Source organism: Pristis pectinata, chromosome 13, assembly GCF_009764475.1.
Source record: "Pristis pectinata isolate sPriPec2 chromosome 13, sPriPec2.1.pri, whole genome shotgun sequence".
Classification (NCBI taxonomy): Eukaryota; Metazoa; Chordata; class Chondrichthyes; order Rhinopristiformes; family Pristidae; genus Pristis; species Pristis pectinata.
In genome coordinates this window covers 22,280,389-22,298,528 of record NC_067417.1, presented here as the reverse complement: position 1 = coordinate 22,298,528, position 18,140 = coordinate 22,280,389, and the positions used below count along the sequence as shown (strand labels likewise).

At 39.9% G+C, this 18,140-nt stretch overlaps 1 protein-coding gene across 1 annotated transcript; it reads right to left on the bottom strand.

Annotated features, from left to right (window-relative positions):
• Positions 1-8,222: 8,222 nt before the first annotated feature.
• On the bottom strand, positions 8,223-13,499 carry snai3 (snail family zinc finger 3). Its single transcript, XM_052028098.1, has 3 exons — positions 13,296-13,499; positions 11,499-12,131; positions 8,223-9,945 (listed from the first exon to the last, which is right to left on the bottom strand). Exons 1-3 carry the CDS (start codon positions 13,369-13,371, stop codon positions 9,764-9,766), a joined length of 891 nt encoding a protein of 296 aa, XP_051884058.1. The 5' UTR covers positions 13,372-13,499; the 3' UTR covers positions 8,223-9,763.
• Positions 13,500-18,140: the final 4,641 nt, after the last annotated feature.

The following is an 18,140-nucleotide window of genomic DNA, read 5'->3' as shown; positions in this document are numbered from 1 at the left end:
ATCTCCACTCCTGAACTGCTGAGGACAGTCATCAAGGAGCACACTTCCTTTAAAATTCCCTTTTCCACATTGTTGTAAAACACTCATTCTGGTGGGCGTCTTTTGTTGGATCTAGGACATCGAGTTGAAAGTTACAGGCAAACCCCCTACAATGTTTGAAAGAATCTGTGGTGCCTATGGCCTGGGGAGCTTCACTGATTAAATAAGATAAGATATATTTATTAGTCACATGTATATCGAAACACACAGTGAAATGCATCTTTTGTGAAGAGTGTTCTAGGGGCAGCCCGCAAGTGTTGCCATGCTTCCGGCGCCAACATAGCATGCCCACAACTTCCTAACCCGTACATCTTTGGAATATGGGAGGAAACTGGAGCACCCATAGGAACCCCACGCAGACACGGGGAGAATGTACAAACTCCTTACAGACAGCAGCCGGAATTGAACCCGGATCGCTGGCACTGTAAAGTGTTACGCTAACCGCTACACTACTGTGCCTGCGTCTCGGTTCCCAGACTGTTAGAATGATTCCAGTCAAATTTTATTACAATATTCTTACAAAAACTACTTTAAAATTAAGCAGAAACAAATGCTAGACATATCATTTTCCTTTTATTCTGCTTCAGAATTTGTGAACAGGTATTATTCAGTTGCTACAATGGATTGGTAAAGTATAATTCAATAATTCATACAAAATTGTTCTCCTCCACTGTCCACTACATGGTCTATATCACCATTATTGACAATATTTGATATTGTGAAACTAGCAGAAAGATGATTGTTCAGAAGATAATTTTGAAAACATATCCAGGCTTGCTTGCAGCTAAGCAAGATAATGTATCTCTTAATTGGTCAGTGTTAAATGAACAGAGGAGGATAAATGTGATTAATGGATGAAATGACAAACTGTACCTTTTGACTATCTGGCTTTAAAATATCAGTGGATTGGACAGCAACAATTTATAGAATGGGATTAATGTAAGAAAGCTCTTTACAGGAGCAGAAACAGGAAATAATAACATCTAGAAGTTATGAAAACAGCAGTGTGATCAAAGAGTTGAGTTCTAAGGACGATAGAAGCAGTGTGGATTAGGGTAGAATGGTGACCTTTACTAACCTGGATCTGGGATAGTCCCATTGGGGGCAGAGAAAAGAAGCCAGGAAGGAAAAAGTGAGCAGAACAATGTGACGAGGCAAAAACTTTCACCACCTTATATTTGAGCAATTGTACTTGTATGGCTATAAATGCAAAACAAATTATAACAATGGAGGGGTTTAGCACTATGGAAGTGCATTCAAAACCCACTTATAAATAACACAATTTGCACTATTAAGTCATGTACAGTTTTCATGGGATGATGTGCACTCAGGGGATACAGGATTTGAGTCTGGCAGTATGTTGTGGTTGCACGTTCTATATCTTGTGACCCATTCCAATGCCCTGCCTTTCCTCCACTTTGTTTCCCAACTCTGATTTCCCTGCCCTACTTCCCCATGATCCACTCTCAGTCTCCTATCCTTGGGCCTTTGATCTCCTGTCCTCTTCCACAGTGGTACTTCCTAATCTCTCCGTACTCTGATCAAAGGGGACTAAGAACCGATTTTGGGGTCTCCAGAGGTAATGGTGCAGGGGCAAGACAGCACACCATTACATGAGATTCTCTGGCCAAGACTGGAGTGTAACCAGGAGAGGGCAACCCCTACTCAGCCGAACAGCGGAGATATACTGGGGAATTACAGCCTGGCCAACCCTGTGCAAAAACATATCAAGGATGTGCAGGTTTAATGCTCCATCTCCACTACTGAATAAGGCTGAATAAGTACTTACATCACCAACTTTACTGAGAGTAGCTGTTAGCTTTTCAGGCACCAGTTGGTTCTTATGCAATTCAATCAGTGTTTAAATAAACTGAACTAGTAAAGACAAATATATTTCCGTTGGGCTCTGTCAATTCATAAGCATTAGCCATATCATTAACCCTACAAATATTAACATTCAAGTTGCTAACGTCCTTGAACAGCCTTGTTTATGAAGACATCATCTTGATTGGGGTCTATTTAGGCTTTGATTGGATTTATTCCAATAGATAGGGGATGATTGAAATCTGTTGCTCTCCAACACAGGTGCTCTCATTGGCATTCAGCTCATTCGCACAATCTGTTTTTGGAGTATCAGAAGCATAAGTGGTTCCACTCAAGTCTGCCAGTGTTTTATTCATAGACACAGAGGTCTGGCTACATGAGTTATGATATAATTAGCAACAGAGGAACTATTTTCAAACCTTCACCTCTAATAACTGCAGGGCTAGATTTACCTCATTCCAAAAGTAAGTTATTTTTAGCAACTAGTAAGCAACTAGTGGAGACTATTCATTAAAAACAGACCTTAGAGTTGACTACATACTGGCTGTGTCCCAGGATGCTCCACACAGCTGGATACTATCCATTGCCAGCCTGCAAAACCAAGGCTAAGGGTATTTATTAATAGTATTTTTCCATAGTAAATAATATGTGAACTGTTTGACATATAGAGATTGATATCTGTTTTCATATAAGCAACATGAAAATGTATTATTGATATAAGCACTTTAGTAACCAGAAAAAAGTTTAACTCTTAATTTAAATCAAAATTCACATTCATGAAGATCACAGTTAAAAACCTGATTAACTTAAAATGGTTGAAAATAAACTATTTCTTCAAATAAATCATCCTCTCCTTTAAGAGAAAGTCGTGGAGAAAGTGAAGGATTAAAAAGGCCATTCAGCCCTTTGACCCTTTTAATGTTCCTTTTTACCCATCCTAAACTTCCAATCACATTTTGTTATATTTGTTCTATATAATTCCACCAGCTTACTTGGATTTCATTCTCTAATGGCTATACTACAGATATATCATGACTGTTTACTGTGAGCAATTACCATGCAAATGAACCTAGGAGAAGTATATTTTTCATATTGCTCTAAATAAATTACTCAACTATAAAAGACTGATGGACATGCAATTTGTCACTAAACTGTCGACAAAGGCAGTGCTGATGTTATTTGCTGTACCAGCCTCTGGCTTGAGCAGGCTAAACATCAACTCTCTGACACCCATCAACCCTCCCAGGCAGTCACTGGCCTAATCTTCCCTCCACCACTGATAACCTCATTGTCTCCTTTTTCCTCTGCCATAAGCAGGATTGACTTGGTGGATCCATAATTTCAGCCTGTTCTTTACATACAGAATTAATTTCCTTGCATCTATCATCTTTTCCCTTATCCACATCCATGACATTTCTAATGCTTTTTGCACCTTGCCTATTTCCAGCTTCTTAGTCCCAACCAGCTGACCTTCACCATGGACATCCAATCCCTTCCACTTACTTCTCAGACCCTGATGGTCTGAGGAGCCTTTGCTTCTTCCTTGAACAGAGACTCAACCAATTCCCCTCCACCACCATCCTTCTTCTTAAGTTCAAATGCATTTTCAATGCTGCAGGGACATTTTGCAGTTGCCAATTAACCTACCAGCACATCTTTGGAAACTAGAGCCCCCATGGGAAAACCAGGCTGTCACAGGAAGAAGTTGCAAATCCCACACAGACAGAACTGAAGGTCAGGGTTGCACCCAAGTCACTGGAGCTGTGAGACAACAGCGTTATTACACCACCAACAAGCAGTGATTTTCTCTCGGAAGGGTGTATGGAACATTTCTTGTTTCAGTCTTACCGAGGCCCTCTCCTTCACCTCTTTTTTAGTGTGTTGATGATCACTTCCTGCTCTCACCCACAGCCAGAATATTTCATCAACTTTCCTGTCAGTTTTGACCCTGCTGCCATCTTCACATGGTCCACCTCTAACTCTTCCCTTACCTGCTGTGACTTCTCTATCTCCTGTCTCCATTTCAGGTGATAGGTTAGTGACTAGGATGCATTACAGTCTCACAGATTCCCATCCTACTTCCTGTAAGGACTCCATTCTGTTCTCCTCTCCCCTCCATCTCCACTCCATCTGTTCCAATGGTGATGCTTTCCAGACCAGTGTTTCTGATACATCTTCCTATTTTCTCAACCATAGACTCCTCTTCACCATAATTAACAGTATTCATTCCATTTCCCACACTTCTCTGAGCCCTTCTTCCCACTTGCAGAACCAGGATAGGATTCCCTTAGTCCTCACATCTCTACCAGACACATCACCATCTCTTGCTCGTTTGGTATTCCAAAGGGATCATTTCCTCCAGGACGCTCCAGTTTACCCATCCATGCCGACTTATTTCCCACGCACATTCTCATGCAACCTGCTCTTCTGACTCCTCCCTTCCTGTTGTGCAGGACCCAAAGACTCTTTCCATGTGAAGCAGCAATTGATTCTTCTTTTAATTTAGCATTGTATTGATTGCTCATGATGTGATCTCCTCTGCATTTAGAAAACCAAACACAGATTGGTCAAGCACATTGTGGAATACCCCAATTTGCCTACAAACATGATCCTGGGTTTCCCAACTGCCTTTTACTTTAATTCTTCATCTCACTCCCACTCTGACCTCTCTGCCCTCAGCCCTACACTATTCCAATGAAGCCCAATGTAAGTTTGAGGAACAACACTTCATTTTCCAATGTACAATACAAGTTCTAGACATAACATGGAGTTCAATAATTTTGGATGAGTAGCATTTCCAGCATTTTTATTTCAGATTTCCAGCATTCCTTTCAAGCTCCTTTGGTAATTTCAGATAATTATTCTGTATTTTCCCCTCATCTACTCTTTGGTTACCTCACACTGTCATCCCTTAATTCATTTGCCTTCCCTTTTGTTTTTTCCTCTTTTCCTTTCTTTGCATCTTGAAACTGTTTACCTCCATTTTTTGTCTGGACATCAACCTGAAACAGTGACTGTTCCTCTCTCCACAACTGTTACCCTGAGCTGCTGACTAATTCAATCTGCATTTTAAGATTCCAATGTCTGCAGTATTTTACTTCTTTTTGGATACATCATGCTCTGTCTCACTGTGGAGAATATCAACTCTGGAATTACCGGAGCATCAAGGATAAGTGGTAGAATAAGTGGGGAGTAATTTGCCTGCTGTAACAGCTATAGTTTTCTGATGTGAATTTAAGGCATAGTCAGAGCAAAGCTAAGTCAATAATTGAATTCATGTTAAAAACACCTGTGCACCAATGAGGGTGTTTGATTTATATAAATGCTTATCTTTTTCCTCAATCTCATTGTACTTTATTTCAGTCTGAACATTGGTCAGTGAACAAAGCATTTTGTGATGCTGTATTATCTCACTGTCACTAGACTTACCATACTGTGTGATCAAGTTATCTTGAAAATATATGATGCACTTCTTAAATCTTCAGTTACAATGTCAGTGAAACAAAGCCCTATTAGTGGAATATGCTCAGTGAGCAAAGATCCAAGATATCCTGTTCCATTACATTTTCACAATAGCAGGCTTGCAAATTTTTCTTTTGCCCGTAGAGGCACCAATACTTGTGTGAAACAACTTTATCAACAGCCAACAGTGAAGTAGCTGATATAAATATCAAATCCTGATTGAAATATAAAGTCAATCAGTTGATGTTTCAGGACTTTCCAGCATGCATAACATGACTTCCATCTCACTCCTTCCAAGAGCACTGACAGCTGACAAGCACCATTTTAAAAGTTCCAGCCACAGTGGAAATAGAGCAGGTTAATTCACTGTTCATACACTATGGCTGAAATTATGCAAGGTTATTGTGTGCAGCCACACAAAAGACTTAGAATCACAGCACTTTCAGTGCATGGGATTTTGCATGAAGTGCGCTGGATAAAAAAATCATTCCCCAGTAGCATTGGAAAAACCTGGTATCTTTCCACACATAACCACTTCAGTAGATTTCTAGGTTGTTAAAAGATGTTAGAGACTTCACACAATTTCATATTCAGTTTTTTAAAACAAATATTGGTTTTACTTATTCAAAATTAAATTGCTGTCCTCTTGTCAAGCTGATCTAACTTACTTTAAAGTTCTGCTGGAGGAACTCAGCAGGTTGAGCAGCAGCTGTGGGAGGAAAAGAATTATTGACGTTTCAGGTCAAGACCCTGTATCAGAAGTTTACTTTGAACTTATAAGTGGGGTTCTCTAATGTTTAATACTTAAAATACCTCCAAGGCCTCATTTTAACTATCTGGGCCTTTGCAGTAAAACTTCAGTTGCTTTAGACTTTCCTCACATCTGCTCTTGGATCATTTTCATTTTTTCTGCATTCTATGCAAAAGCGATGAAGTAGAATCTGCCTCTCTCACAAGTCTAGCCCTGTGGCCATTCTGGGCAGATTAATATTAAAATACTAAAGTACTTAAGTTGTCTGAGGGAAGACATTTAGTAACTCTTCAAACCTTACCATCATATACTAAATGTAAACTTCTTCGTAAATACATAACTGTGTGCAGTTGTCACCAGGTGGAATGTAGTGGAGAAAAATAAACTGGATGAAGTGGAAGGGTAAATATGGAGTCACAGGAACCACTTTCTGATCTGAAGTAGCAATATTGTCTTAAGTAGCAAGTAAAGAGATTCCAAAGTATGGCAAGTACAAGTAATCAAGCCATGCAACAAATGAATGTGGTGGCCAAAGTTGAAACAGTACAACAGACTGATGCGATACAGTCTTGATCCTCTTCCACCAGCTCCTGCCAAACCTTGCCTCCGTAGTGCTATAATTATCATTTTAGCCCACTGTCAGTTTGGAATCTCAAAGATATGAATGTAATCAGTACTATTACACCAATGACTGGTGCTAGAAGTTGGCACATGTAGATCATGACTGAGCTTAGGGTTTAACTCAGCTGAAGTATTAAAATTGTTTGAGAGACTTGCCATTACTCAACCCATGGATAATGCCAAATAGCCAACGTAATAGATACCTGGCTGGTAGGGAACAGTTTCCTGTTGGGAAATAAATCACTTCAGGACAGTAGAGATTTGGTGAAAGATTTTTATTTAAATGTCATTGAATCTATTTTCCTCTGGATTTTGGTCTTTTCTTACAGATACATAAATGACTGGAGAGAAAATGTAAATAAATAATATTATTAATAAAAATGGGGCTGAATTCTTAGCGAGTAAAGTCTGTTTTTACATCAGTAATCTTCAGGAACAGACAGGTTAACCGAGAGCCTGAATACGTCAGGTCCCTTCCTTTAGTGAGAAATTCTCTTTGGCTCCAAGTGGAAAAGCTGGTCTAACATTGAAGACCGGTGCAGCCATTGAAATAAGGTGCGAACTCACGACCTTTACCACTGAGAAGGACAAGGGGAACAGACGTGTAGGAACACCAGCATCCGCAGGTTCCTTTCCAAGTTACGCATCATCCTGACTTAGAAATATATTGCTGTTCTGCATCGCCACCTGTCTAAATTATGAAAGTCATATCCAACAGTATTGTGCGAGAACATTCAGTAGAAGAACTGCCACAGTTCAAGGTAGTGCTCACTACCTTTCAAGGGCAAATAAGGATGGGAGAAAAACACTGGCCTTGCCAGTGACATACATTGCAAAAATGTTTTTTAAGAAGTGCAATCCTAGTGTAATCATACCTCCCCTGGTGTGACAGCACAAGGTTGAAGATGTTAGCCATTGAAAATAATATTGGTTGGACACAGCAGCAGGATCAGGTGGAGGGGACAGGAAGCCTGACTACCATGATCACAGCCAGGGATTTTCAGCCCTGAAGAGTTCATATGGTATACAGTTAGAAGGAACTCACCAATCTGCACAGGGCTGGCAAGCAGCTGCAACCATTTGTAGTGGGTAGTGGTGACGAGCTGGTCGAGAAAGGCATAACACTCAGTTCATCTTTGAAGCTATTTCCATGCTAAGTGCACATCTTCCCACCTGCTTCCCCAGCACACACACAATATTGTGATAATTAAGCGTCTAGAATGCATTACTAGGAATTGACATTTCTCAACTTGGATGAATAACGTCCAACATCACATTAGACCCAAGGTCAGACGTATGGGAAACTTCCAGAGTAAAGAGTTCCACTTCTTGCCTTGCCCATTCATGTCAAACAAGGCAAGTGAGAACCCAGAATAAAGAATGATACAGTCTATTTGATCGGTGTCTACTTTTGGGCTGTTCCACTGAAACATGTTCATTTCACCTCCATGTTCAGGTTGTTAAGGTGGTTAGTCTTGGTATATCTTTTGCTCATGTTAAAGTGTCTTCGAGAATTCATCTGTTTAACCAGACATTTTATTCAATCGCTATTATGTTCATATTTCCAGGGTGTTATCACATAGTAAAAATACATGACAAGTTAAATGATGTTTTCACTTCAAAATATGCAAGACAAATCACAGCACCAATTATATTTACATTCTGGACAGTATTTGCACATTTCCATTCCCCTTTAAGCTCCAACAGATTTTTTTCATAAATATACAGTCAGAACTTTTAAAGCACCGAAGGCTTCCCAATTTGCTGCCTTAGAAATTGTGGTCGTTGTTGAATTAACTTAGATTTGCTGAGGTATAACAATTAGGATTTTAGACTTCCAGCATGAACTAACTGTAGCAAGAACAAAGGCAGCCTTTTAATTCTGAAGATACAAGAGACTGCTAATGCTGGAATCTGGAGTAACACACAGTCTGCTGGAGGATCTCAACAGGTTGAACAGCATCTGTGGGAGCAAAGGAATTGTCGACCACCTTGGTACAGGGTTTCAACCTGAAACATTGGCAATTCCTTTCCTCCCACACATGCTGCTGGACCTGCTGAGTACCTCCAGTAGATTGTGTGTTACGGCCTTTTAATTCTTACTGCGAAGTTAAGCTTTGGCTTCCTCGCTCTCCAGAAGTTACTTTTCTTTCAAATAATATAGATACAAGACTTATGGCAGTTTATCCACATAACAGAACCCTCTTTGAGTATTCATTTAAAAAAAATAATGTTCCAACCAAATCCTTGTATGTAGATCTAAAGACTAAGGGGTGTAACAAGCCATCGATAACCTCATGTATGGTGCAGCAGTTGGCATAAAGTGTGCTATATATGTAATTACAATCCATAGGAAATCTAGGTGCAAACAGGCAAAATAGCAGTTACTGTCAGCATATCAAAAGTTTTGTAAGCTCATGCAAGTTAAAAAGCAATTCTATTAACTAAGCATAAACTTGACTGCAAGGTTTCACCAGAACTGCATCCTGAGTAGACAGTTCCTATTTATTTTTAATACAAAGTGTTTTTTCAGTGGCACAATTTATGCCAAAACTCACTCTTATAACTTGTAAATAGATTTTAACTTCTTTGGGACTATCATAAAAAACAAGCCTCTATGACCCCAACAGCAATATTTCCCATTTCCCTGTCAGCACCATACATTTCCTTTAAGTAAGATTCAAATTCTACAGGATTTTGAGGTACAAGCAAAGATCTGACCAGCCTTCTCAGTTTTTCAAAACTCTGCAAATCCCGGTCAAGGGCTGGGATACTAACCTTACCATTCTCATACAAATCAGTGCACTTATTTGCCATTACTGATTTCATTGAATGTTTTAGGGTTTAACAAAGTTGTTCTGTCTTAACAAACGGAGTCAACATTGATACAGCTTCAGCCAATATCATCTGCAAATCTCCATTTGGGTGAAATTATTTTGAGAATTAATGAGCCAAGTACAGCAGTTATTACCCATTTTCAACTCATAATACTAAAATAAAGGTCCTCAATAGTTTGCACAACTCCAGCTTATTACAACATCAGGATCAAATATTACAAAATCTGCATCAAGATAAGGGGCAGCAGCCGGCTTCCTCATGTTTGGAAAGAAGAGACATTCTGGAGAAGGTCTTTGAGCAGCTCTTGCAGTGATATCTCTTCACATCTGAGTGTGTCTGTAGATGTGCTCGGAGGTTTGAGCGGTCTGCAAAAGCCCTGCTGCAGTGAGGACAGGCAAAAGGTTTCTCTCCTGTAAAGAGCAAGAATTAAAAATAAAAATCAGATCTGAATGCCCCACAATCACCCATAGCAAGAAGGGTGCATGATTTAAAAAACACTGCAGGATTATAGACATCAGGAAACTAAATTTTTTTAACCATTAATTTTCTTCTGGCTCCAATCAGAAATTACCAAAAAAACAACCTGCATCTCATCCCAAAGTGAATCATTATTGTACTCTGATGGTCTGATCACTCACCCAATTTAACAAATACAATTAAAATAATGAACTACAATAAAACGTGTAAAGTAATTTGCAATTTCACTATTTCATTATACAGTGTTGGCTATGTCGTCTACTTCCTAAAACTATTTGCTTTTAAGTTATAACTAGATGAGAATCCCAATTTCATATACATGTTCATTAATTTCAGTTCAGTCCAGAAGAAGTGACACTGCTTAACTGTTATGTTTAGAATTCACTATGATTACTCAGACATCAATAATATTGGGGCTCCAACTTTAGCATTTAGCTAGATGCCTGTAGCAAATAAATTATTACTGCAAATACTTTGCATGGCTGTACTTTAAAATTTCATACAAGAAGCCCATGCTACTCTGTAAGCAAGCATTATTTTGGGCACAATGGCAGAGTGTCAATTTGTGGTTCAACAAAGGTCATTTAAGGAAGTCAAAAAACAAAAAAAAACACAAATTAAGATAGTTTTAATTTAAGTATTGGAAGGCATCATGTTGGGTTGGGTAGAGCACCATCAGGGCAAAGCTATATAGCATGCCAACTTTCAACAAATTGCTATTGCAACACTTGCTATAAAATGTGCTACATAATTTAGATGAGGTGTTTGCTCTCTACCCTACATAACTGGGTCATCATAATCCATCTGAGGAATATGGTGATATACTAGCAGAATGGTAGGAGAAAATAATCACAATGTCTGTTGCTTCAAATTCATTATAGTTCCAGCGGAGTAATATTTTGAAGCATTAAAGTACAGCAATGTACTTCTGGGTCTATCTCAGGAAAGGACTAAAATGCATTTCTGTGCAGCAGGGGTTGCACAGATTCATTTTAAGCCAGGAAATGAAAAAAAAGTTCAATTCTGCTTTCTCTTACGTAAAGGGTTAAATCTGCACCCTGTCCAATTTTTTTTGTGAAATTAAAAACCCTGTTCATTTTAATGCAAAATTCTTGAAGCACAATATGTTTAAAGACAATAAGTAATGTTAATTAGGAAATATTTACTTTATATCCAATTAGATTCAGCAATTTTTTTCTCCCCCAGTACACTGTCCACCATTGGTGCTATTTGCCAAAGTGGTCATGTTTGATGTATGATCCTTCCAGAGAGTGCTATAAGCAATTTTGCTATTAGGTACGGGTGGGAGGTAGGCAAAGACACATAACAGTGATAGTGGTAAAAGGGACACCATAGCTGAGCTCAGTCCTATTCTCATCTTCATTCACATTTATGAACTTTCCAGCAGGTCACTGAATAATAAGCAGTGGGAACTTGGTGTTTTTTCCACCCCTTTTCCAGACCCTAATGTTTTATTTGTACTTACCAGTATGTGTTCTGATGTGCCCCTGTAAGAGCCACGGTCTAGAGAATGCTTTGCCACAAATTTTGCAGACACAGGGCAGAGTGTGAGTCCTTATGTGCATCTTCAATGCACCCAAACTGACATATTCCTTATCACAATACTTGCAATTAAAGTATTTTGTAGTCTGTGATTCACAATGAAGCTGTCTGTGTTTAGAGAGACCAGATAAAGTATTGTAAGCCTTGTGACAATGAAAACACTCAAACTTCTCCACGACTGCTTCAGCAGCACTTTCAACCTCAAGGATTTTTTCCTCCATTTCATCATCTCCTTTAAATGTGCCATTGTTTGTCTCTCTTCTCTTGGTTCTTTTGGAAAGGGACAGGCTGAGGTCATTCACTGTATTCCTTAGTGGGGTGTTGCTGCCTCTGACAGCCACACATTCCTTAACACTGATCTCCAGGCTTGGTTGGCTACTGAAGGGCGTTTCTGTTCCAATCTCAGCATCCAGGGGTGGGGGCAGACACATTCGGAGACTGATAGGAGCCCTGTCCCACAGCCTTGGCGAGTCACAAATGATGGGAGTGAGCACTTCAGGTTGTGGCATCAGGGGAAATGTCAAACCCTCATATAAATATGGTGAAATAACTGTGGCTGAAAAGAAAGCAAAATCTCAAATCATGCAAGTTGATAGAAATGCTGATTGGTGAAGCATGTAAAGGATTGCCCTATCCATAACTAACAACGAGAACAAGGACTATTCCAGCTAAACGTTGTATTTAAAAAAGTTTACATTTCAGAAAATTAATAGGATTTCTCTAGTCCCAGCAAAGAAATATTTTTAAACAAATGATAGTAAGAATTATCTTTAAGAGGTAAAATTAGAGAATACAGACGCAAAGATGTACATTTCATTATGCTAAATGAACAGTTCTACTTTTCACAAAAGGAAATAGATGGCCATTAAAAGATCAAATCAAATGGTGCCTGGCTGATCCCGAATATCTTTACAAAAGGAATGGATCTGTCTGCCCCTCATTATTTTCCTGCATAATGTACATATTTGTAATATGCAGCCAACTCCCTTTATCATTCACCACGCCTTGCCCTTGCAATCAAGCTACTCCAATGTGGAAAAAATCAGGCTACTTAGGTCTTCCCATTTGCGAGGTGAAACCCTAGTCAATTAGCAAAATTCTACAGGAAATGATTCACTTAACTCACTGTAAGAGATCAATACACCTCTCAGTGGTCCCGACAAGTCAAAGGGGAAGTCTGATGTGGAACACGAAGCAAGCATCTAAAAATAAATTACACAAGGGACTTCTAAAGAAAGAAGTTCGCTTTACACTAATGTGATTTTGTTTTAGTGGGGGCGGCAACAGAATACTTAAGAAACAGCCCAAACATGCTTGTTGCTTACTTAAGACAAATACAGGCTGAGCTGGAGAGCGAGCCTGTGAATAAGAATGAGAACTCTCATGTAAGGCTATGCACCTGCTGGGTCTCTCTTTATCTTACCAGCCGCGCTCTACAAACTCTATTTACTGAATAATTCTACTTCGCAGAATTTTCAATTGAGACAGAGAAAGCGCGCAAATAATTCGCGGTCTCGCCTTGTTGATACATAAATATCAAATTGCAATTGTATTTTCAAAGAATTTTACAAAATAAATTGAAACATTTTTTCAACAGAAGCAAACAAGCAGATGCTAAACGTTATGCTCGAAACTAAATTTTAAAAAAGACAAAGAAATTGAGTTTATTTGCATAGCTAAAAGTAACAGTTTTTAAAAAGATTCACAATTTTACTATTACCATTCTGGACCTCCAGTTTACTGTAGTTGGGTTTCTTGGTGCTGCAGTGCTTCTTGATCAGGAAAGAACGGGGCATGACTGTTTATTGCCCTCCTGCTGAAATCATTCAGCCTAAAATGTGCTCTCAAAGCCGAAATCCCACTAGCTGAGATCTCAAGACGGGATAAATAAAAATGACAGGGATAACCCGTTTAGTACAAGTGCAGTAAGTCCGCCCCTCACATTCCTTACTTGTGGAAACTATCTGAACGTCAGGTGCAAGAGGTCAGACCTTATTAACATAGACCTCCCGCCGAGCCAATTAGAGAAAAAGCCCTTCGTGCGGGGAGGAGCTAATACCTGTCAATCATCCTTCCAGCAGAACAGGTGGATCTCAGAACTCGAGCCTGGGGAATGGAAATTGGACCGTGCCTTAACGGACTGGAACAAGCGAAGTACTTCACATTGCACATGCATTGCAGGTATAAAAATATTCAGTATTTAATAATTTATTTTAATGTGGTTAATTATATTTTCAATAATATCCATACCTGTATTTCATTTGAGTATTTTAGTTTGAATAGCAAGCTCAGGGAACAGCATCTCATCTCCTGACTAAACATTTTATAACCCTCATGATTTAATATTGGCTTTGGTTTATTATTGTCACATGTACCAAAATACAGTGAAAAGCTTTTGCCTGCATGCCATTCAGACAGATCAATCTATACATAAGTACATTGAGGTAGTATAAAGGAAAACAGAATGAAGTGTAGAGAACATCATTAGTAATTCTTAGTTTTAGGATTGAGATTTAAAAGAGTAGAACAATTAATAATAAATGTAATGAGTGGATCTGCTGAGAGCAGCTTGCAAAGAGTCACCAAACTCTGGCAGCACCTTGGAGGCAATACCAAGGTAGTTTATCATACCTCCTTTTTCCACCCATGACAATTGTGGCCAGAACTTTGTCTCGATTGGTTGTTTCCATTTGTCTCTGAATGATTTTGTTCCAAATACAGGTTTTCAAGGGAATTGTTACTTTGGTCTACATTCCATCATGTTCAAGAGATGTGGTCTTAGAAATTTTAAATTCACATCTTTTGCTTTGGGCTTGGATTTTGTTTCGAAGTATTACTGTAGATAATTATAATTGTGCTTTAAAGGTACATTCAAATGTCAGGAATTTTCCTCTAAACAGCTAAAGCTCATGACCAAAACACACATCCTGCTGTTAAACCCCACACCCACTTAAAAAGCAATCATGCAATGTTTCTTTTTCCTACACCATTATCTCTGAAGCCCTCCCTTTTCCCATCATCATGCAGCCCTTCAATGAAGGCTGCTCAAAAGGTCAGGATTTACACCTCAGCAGTAAGGTTACCTCATGATCTCTCAATGCCTCTATGGCCTATAAATTTTCTTGATTGAAATAGCCTTTACCATAGCCTTGGAGAGGGATAGGAGCAGATGATATGGGAACGTATTTAACTGGGAGAGGGGGAATTATGATGCTATTAGGCAGGAACTTGGGAGCGTAAATTGGGAACAAATGTTCTTGGGGAAGTGCACAGCAGAAATGTGGAGGTTGTTTAATGAGTACTTGCATGGGGTTCTGGATAGGTTTGTCCCATTGAGGCAGGGTAAGGATGGTAGAGTGAAGGAACTGTGGTTGACAAGAGATGTAGAATATGTTGTCAAGAGGAAGAAAGAAGCTTACCTGAGATTTAGAAAGCATGGATCAGGCAGGGCTCTGGAGAGTAACAAGGTAGCCAGGAGGGAGCTTAAGAATGGACTTAGGAGAGCTAGAAGTCCTTGGCAAGTAGGATCAAGGAAAACCCCAAGGCGTCCTACATGTATAGGAGCATGCCTAGAGTGAGGATAGGACTGATCAGGGATAAAGGGGGAAACATGTGCCTGGAGTCAGAAGAGGTAGGGGAGGTCCTTAATGAACACTTTGCTTCAGTATTCACCAGTGAGAGAGACCCTGATGTTTGTGAGGATGGCGTACGACAGGCTGATACGCTAGGGCATGTTGACGTGAAGAAAGAGGATGTGCTGGAACTTTTGAAAAACATTAGGATAGCTAAGTCACCGGGGCCAGACAGGATATATCCAAGGTTATTATGGGAAGCGAGGGAAGAGATTGCTGCGCCTTTGGCGAAGATCTTTGCATCCTTACTGGCCACAGGAGTAGTGCCAGATGATTGGAGGGTGGCAAATGTTGTTCCTTTGTTTAAGAAAGGCAGTAGGGACAACCCTGGGAATTACAGACCAATGAGTCTTACTTCAGTGGTGAGCAAATTACTGGAGAAGATTCTTAGAGACAGAATTTATGGGCATTTGGAGAAGCGTAGGCTGATTAGGGACAATTGGTATGGCTTTGTGAGGGGAAGGTCGTGCCTAACAAGCCTGACTGAATTCCTTGAGGATGTGACAAAGCACATTGATGAAGGTAGAGCAGTGGATGTGGTGTACATGGATTTTAGTAAGGCGTTTGATAAGGTTCCTCATGGAAGGCTCATTCAGAAAGTCAGGAGGCATGGGAAACTTGGCTGTGAGGATTCAGAATTGGCTCACCCAAAGACAGAGGGTGCTGGTAGATGGAGCGTATTCTGCCTGGAGGTCGGTGACCAGTGGTGTTCCACAGGGATCTGTTCTGTGATCCCTGCTCTTTGTGATTTTTATAAATGATTTGGATGAGGATGTGGAAGGGTGGATAACTAAGTTTGCTGATGATACAAAGGTTGTGGATAGTGTAGAAGGTTGCTGTAGATGACAACAGGATATTGATAGAATGCAGAGCTGAGAATGGCAGATGGAGTTCAACCCAGAAAAATGTGAAGTGATACACTTCAGATCATCAAATTTGAAGGCAGAATACAAGGTTAACGGCAGGACTCTTAGCAGTGTGGAGGAACAGAGGGATCTTGGGGTCCACGTCCATAGATCCCGCAAGGTTGTCACGCAGGTCGATAGGGTTGTTAAGAAGGTGTATGGTGTGTTGGCCTTCATTAGTCGGGGTACTGAGTTCAAGAGCCGCGAGGTAATGTTGCAGCTCTACAGAACTCTGGTTGGACCACACTTGAAGTATTGTGTTCAGTTCTGGTCACCTCATTATAGGAAGGATGTGGAAGCTTTAGAGAGGGTGCAGAGATTTACCAAGATGCTGCCTGGATTGGAGAGCATGCCTTAGGAGGACAGGTTGAGTGAGCTAGGGCTTTTCTCTTTGGAGAGGAGGAGAATGAGAGGTGACTTGGTAGAGGTGTACGAGATGATAAGAGGCATAAATCGAGGGGACAGTCAGAGACTTTTTCCCAGGGCGACAATGGCTAACACAAGGGGGCATAATTTTAAGGTGATTGGAGGAAGATATAAGGGGGATGTCAGGGGCAAGTTTTTTTTTTAATTACACAGAGTGGTGGGTGCATGGAACACACTGCCGGCAGAGGTTGTGCGGGAAGATACATTAGTGACATTTAAGAGACTCTTAGATAGACACATCAATGATAGAGAAATGGGGGACTATGTGGGAGGGAAGGGTTAGATAGATATTAGAGCAGGATAAAATGTCGGCACAACATTGTGAGCCGAAGGGCCTGTACTGTGCTGTAATGTTCTATGTTCTAAATCTTATACTGGATGAACAAAAAAAATCCTCTAAATACTGGGAAGATAACAATGGTGTTCTTCAATTGTCACTACAAACTCCATTTCCATTCACCAACCCTCATGGCTGGAAAATGTTTGAGACAAACAGTTTGCATACTTTTTGTGTTTGATTGTGTATTGAGCATTGACCACTTAACTGCAAGATCACCAAAAATACTTTTATTTAGCTCTGCAACAATAGCTGGCTCTTCTCATCTGCTGTTGAAACATATTTATTCCTCTTTCCTCCCACATCAGAAATACCCGTTGGTGGGTTAATTAGCTGCTGTAAATTACCCCTTTGATTTGGTAAATGGCAAATGAAACAAAGGAGAGTAGATGGACATGAGAGAGAATTGCAGGTCTGCAGGGGAAAAGGGAATGGGACTGATCTGCTGAGAGCCAGCAAGAACTTGACAGGCTCAATGGCCTCCCTGTGTGCCATGCTACAAGTTACATGCCTCTGTTACCTGCAGATTTGGTTGTCCAAAACATAGCACTGCTAGTTCTGATGAAAAGTCACTGACCCTAAACGTCAATCGCATTTCTTTCTCCAAAGATGCTGCCTGACTTGGTGAGAACTTCCAGCATTTTCTGTTTTCATTTACTACCTAAAGTTGCATTCATTTATCATTCTTCCACTCAACAGGAACCAATAAAAAGTGGTGAGTGAAGTCTGAAATTTAAAATTCCCAACTTTGTTTTCAAATTCTGTCTTGGCATCAATCCTCCCTAACTCCGTGGATTCTCCTTCAGCCCTAACATCCAAATATTGACACTTCTGTCAATCTGACCACTTGGCATTTCCTTATATTACGTGCTCTCCCAGTGGGTAGTGGTGCCTTTTAGCCGTCAAGCCCTCAGTCATGGACTTGGTTTTCAGTTCATGTCCTTGCTTCTGGATTTACCTCCTCAAAAATCACTTTCCTCTCTGAAGACATTCCCAAAAATCACTCCTTACAAAACATGTGTGCACCACCACTGTAACACTCTGTGGCTGAGTATTTAACTTTAAAAAAAAGTTTGAAAGGTCTTGGAATGTTTTACTATAATGTGTTTTACAAATGTACGCTGTTGCTAATGGATCATGGCAATCAGGTATTCCATAATTTTGGTTCGATTTGATCCTTTACTGGAAGCAAAAATGCTAATTAATAAGTGATAGAATATCCCATTTTTCCAGCAATAAAATCTTTGCTTAACTATGACATGTGT

What these genes read in the sequence shown, in the direction of transcription:
- snai3 (XM_052028098.1), bottom strand. Translation starts at nt 13,371, where the DNA reads ATGCCCCGTTCTTTCCTGATCAAGAAGCACTGCAGCACCAAGAAACCC. An exon ending in TAAACTGGAGGTCCAGAATG is followed by an intron (nt 12,132 to 13,295) that starts GTAATAGTAAAA and finishes CTTTCTTTTCAG; the next exon opens with CCACAGTTATTTCACCATAT. An exon ending in GCACATCAGAACACATACTG is followed by an intron (nt 9,946 to 11,498) that starts GTAAGTACAAAT and finishes TGCTCTTTACAG; the next exon opens with GAGAGAAACCTTTTGCCTGT.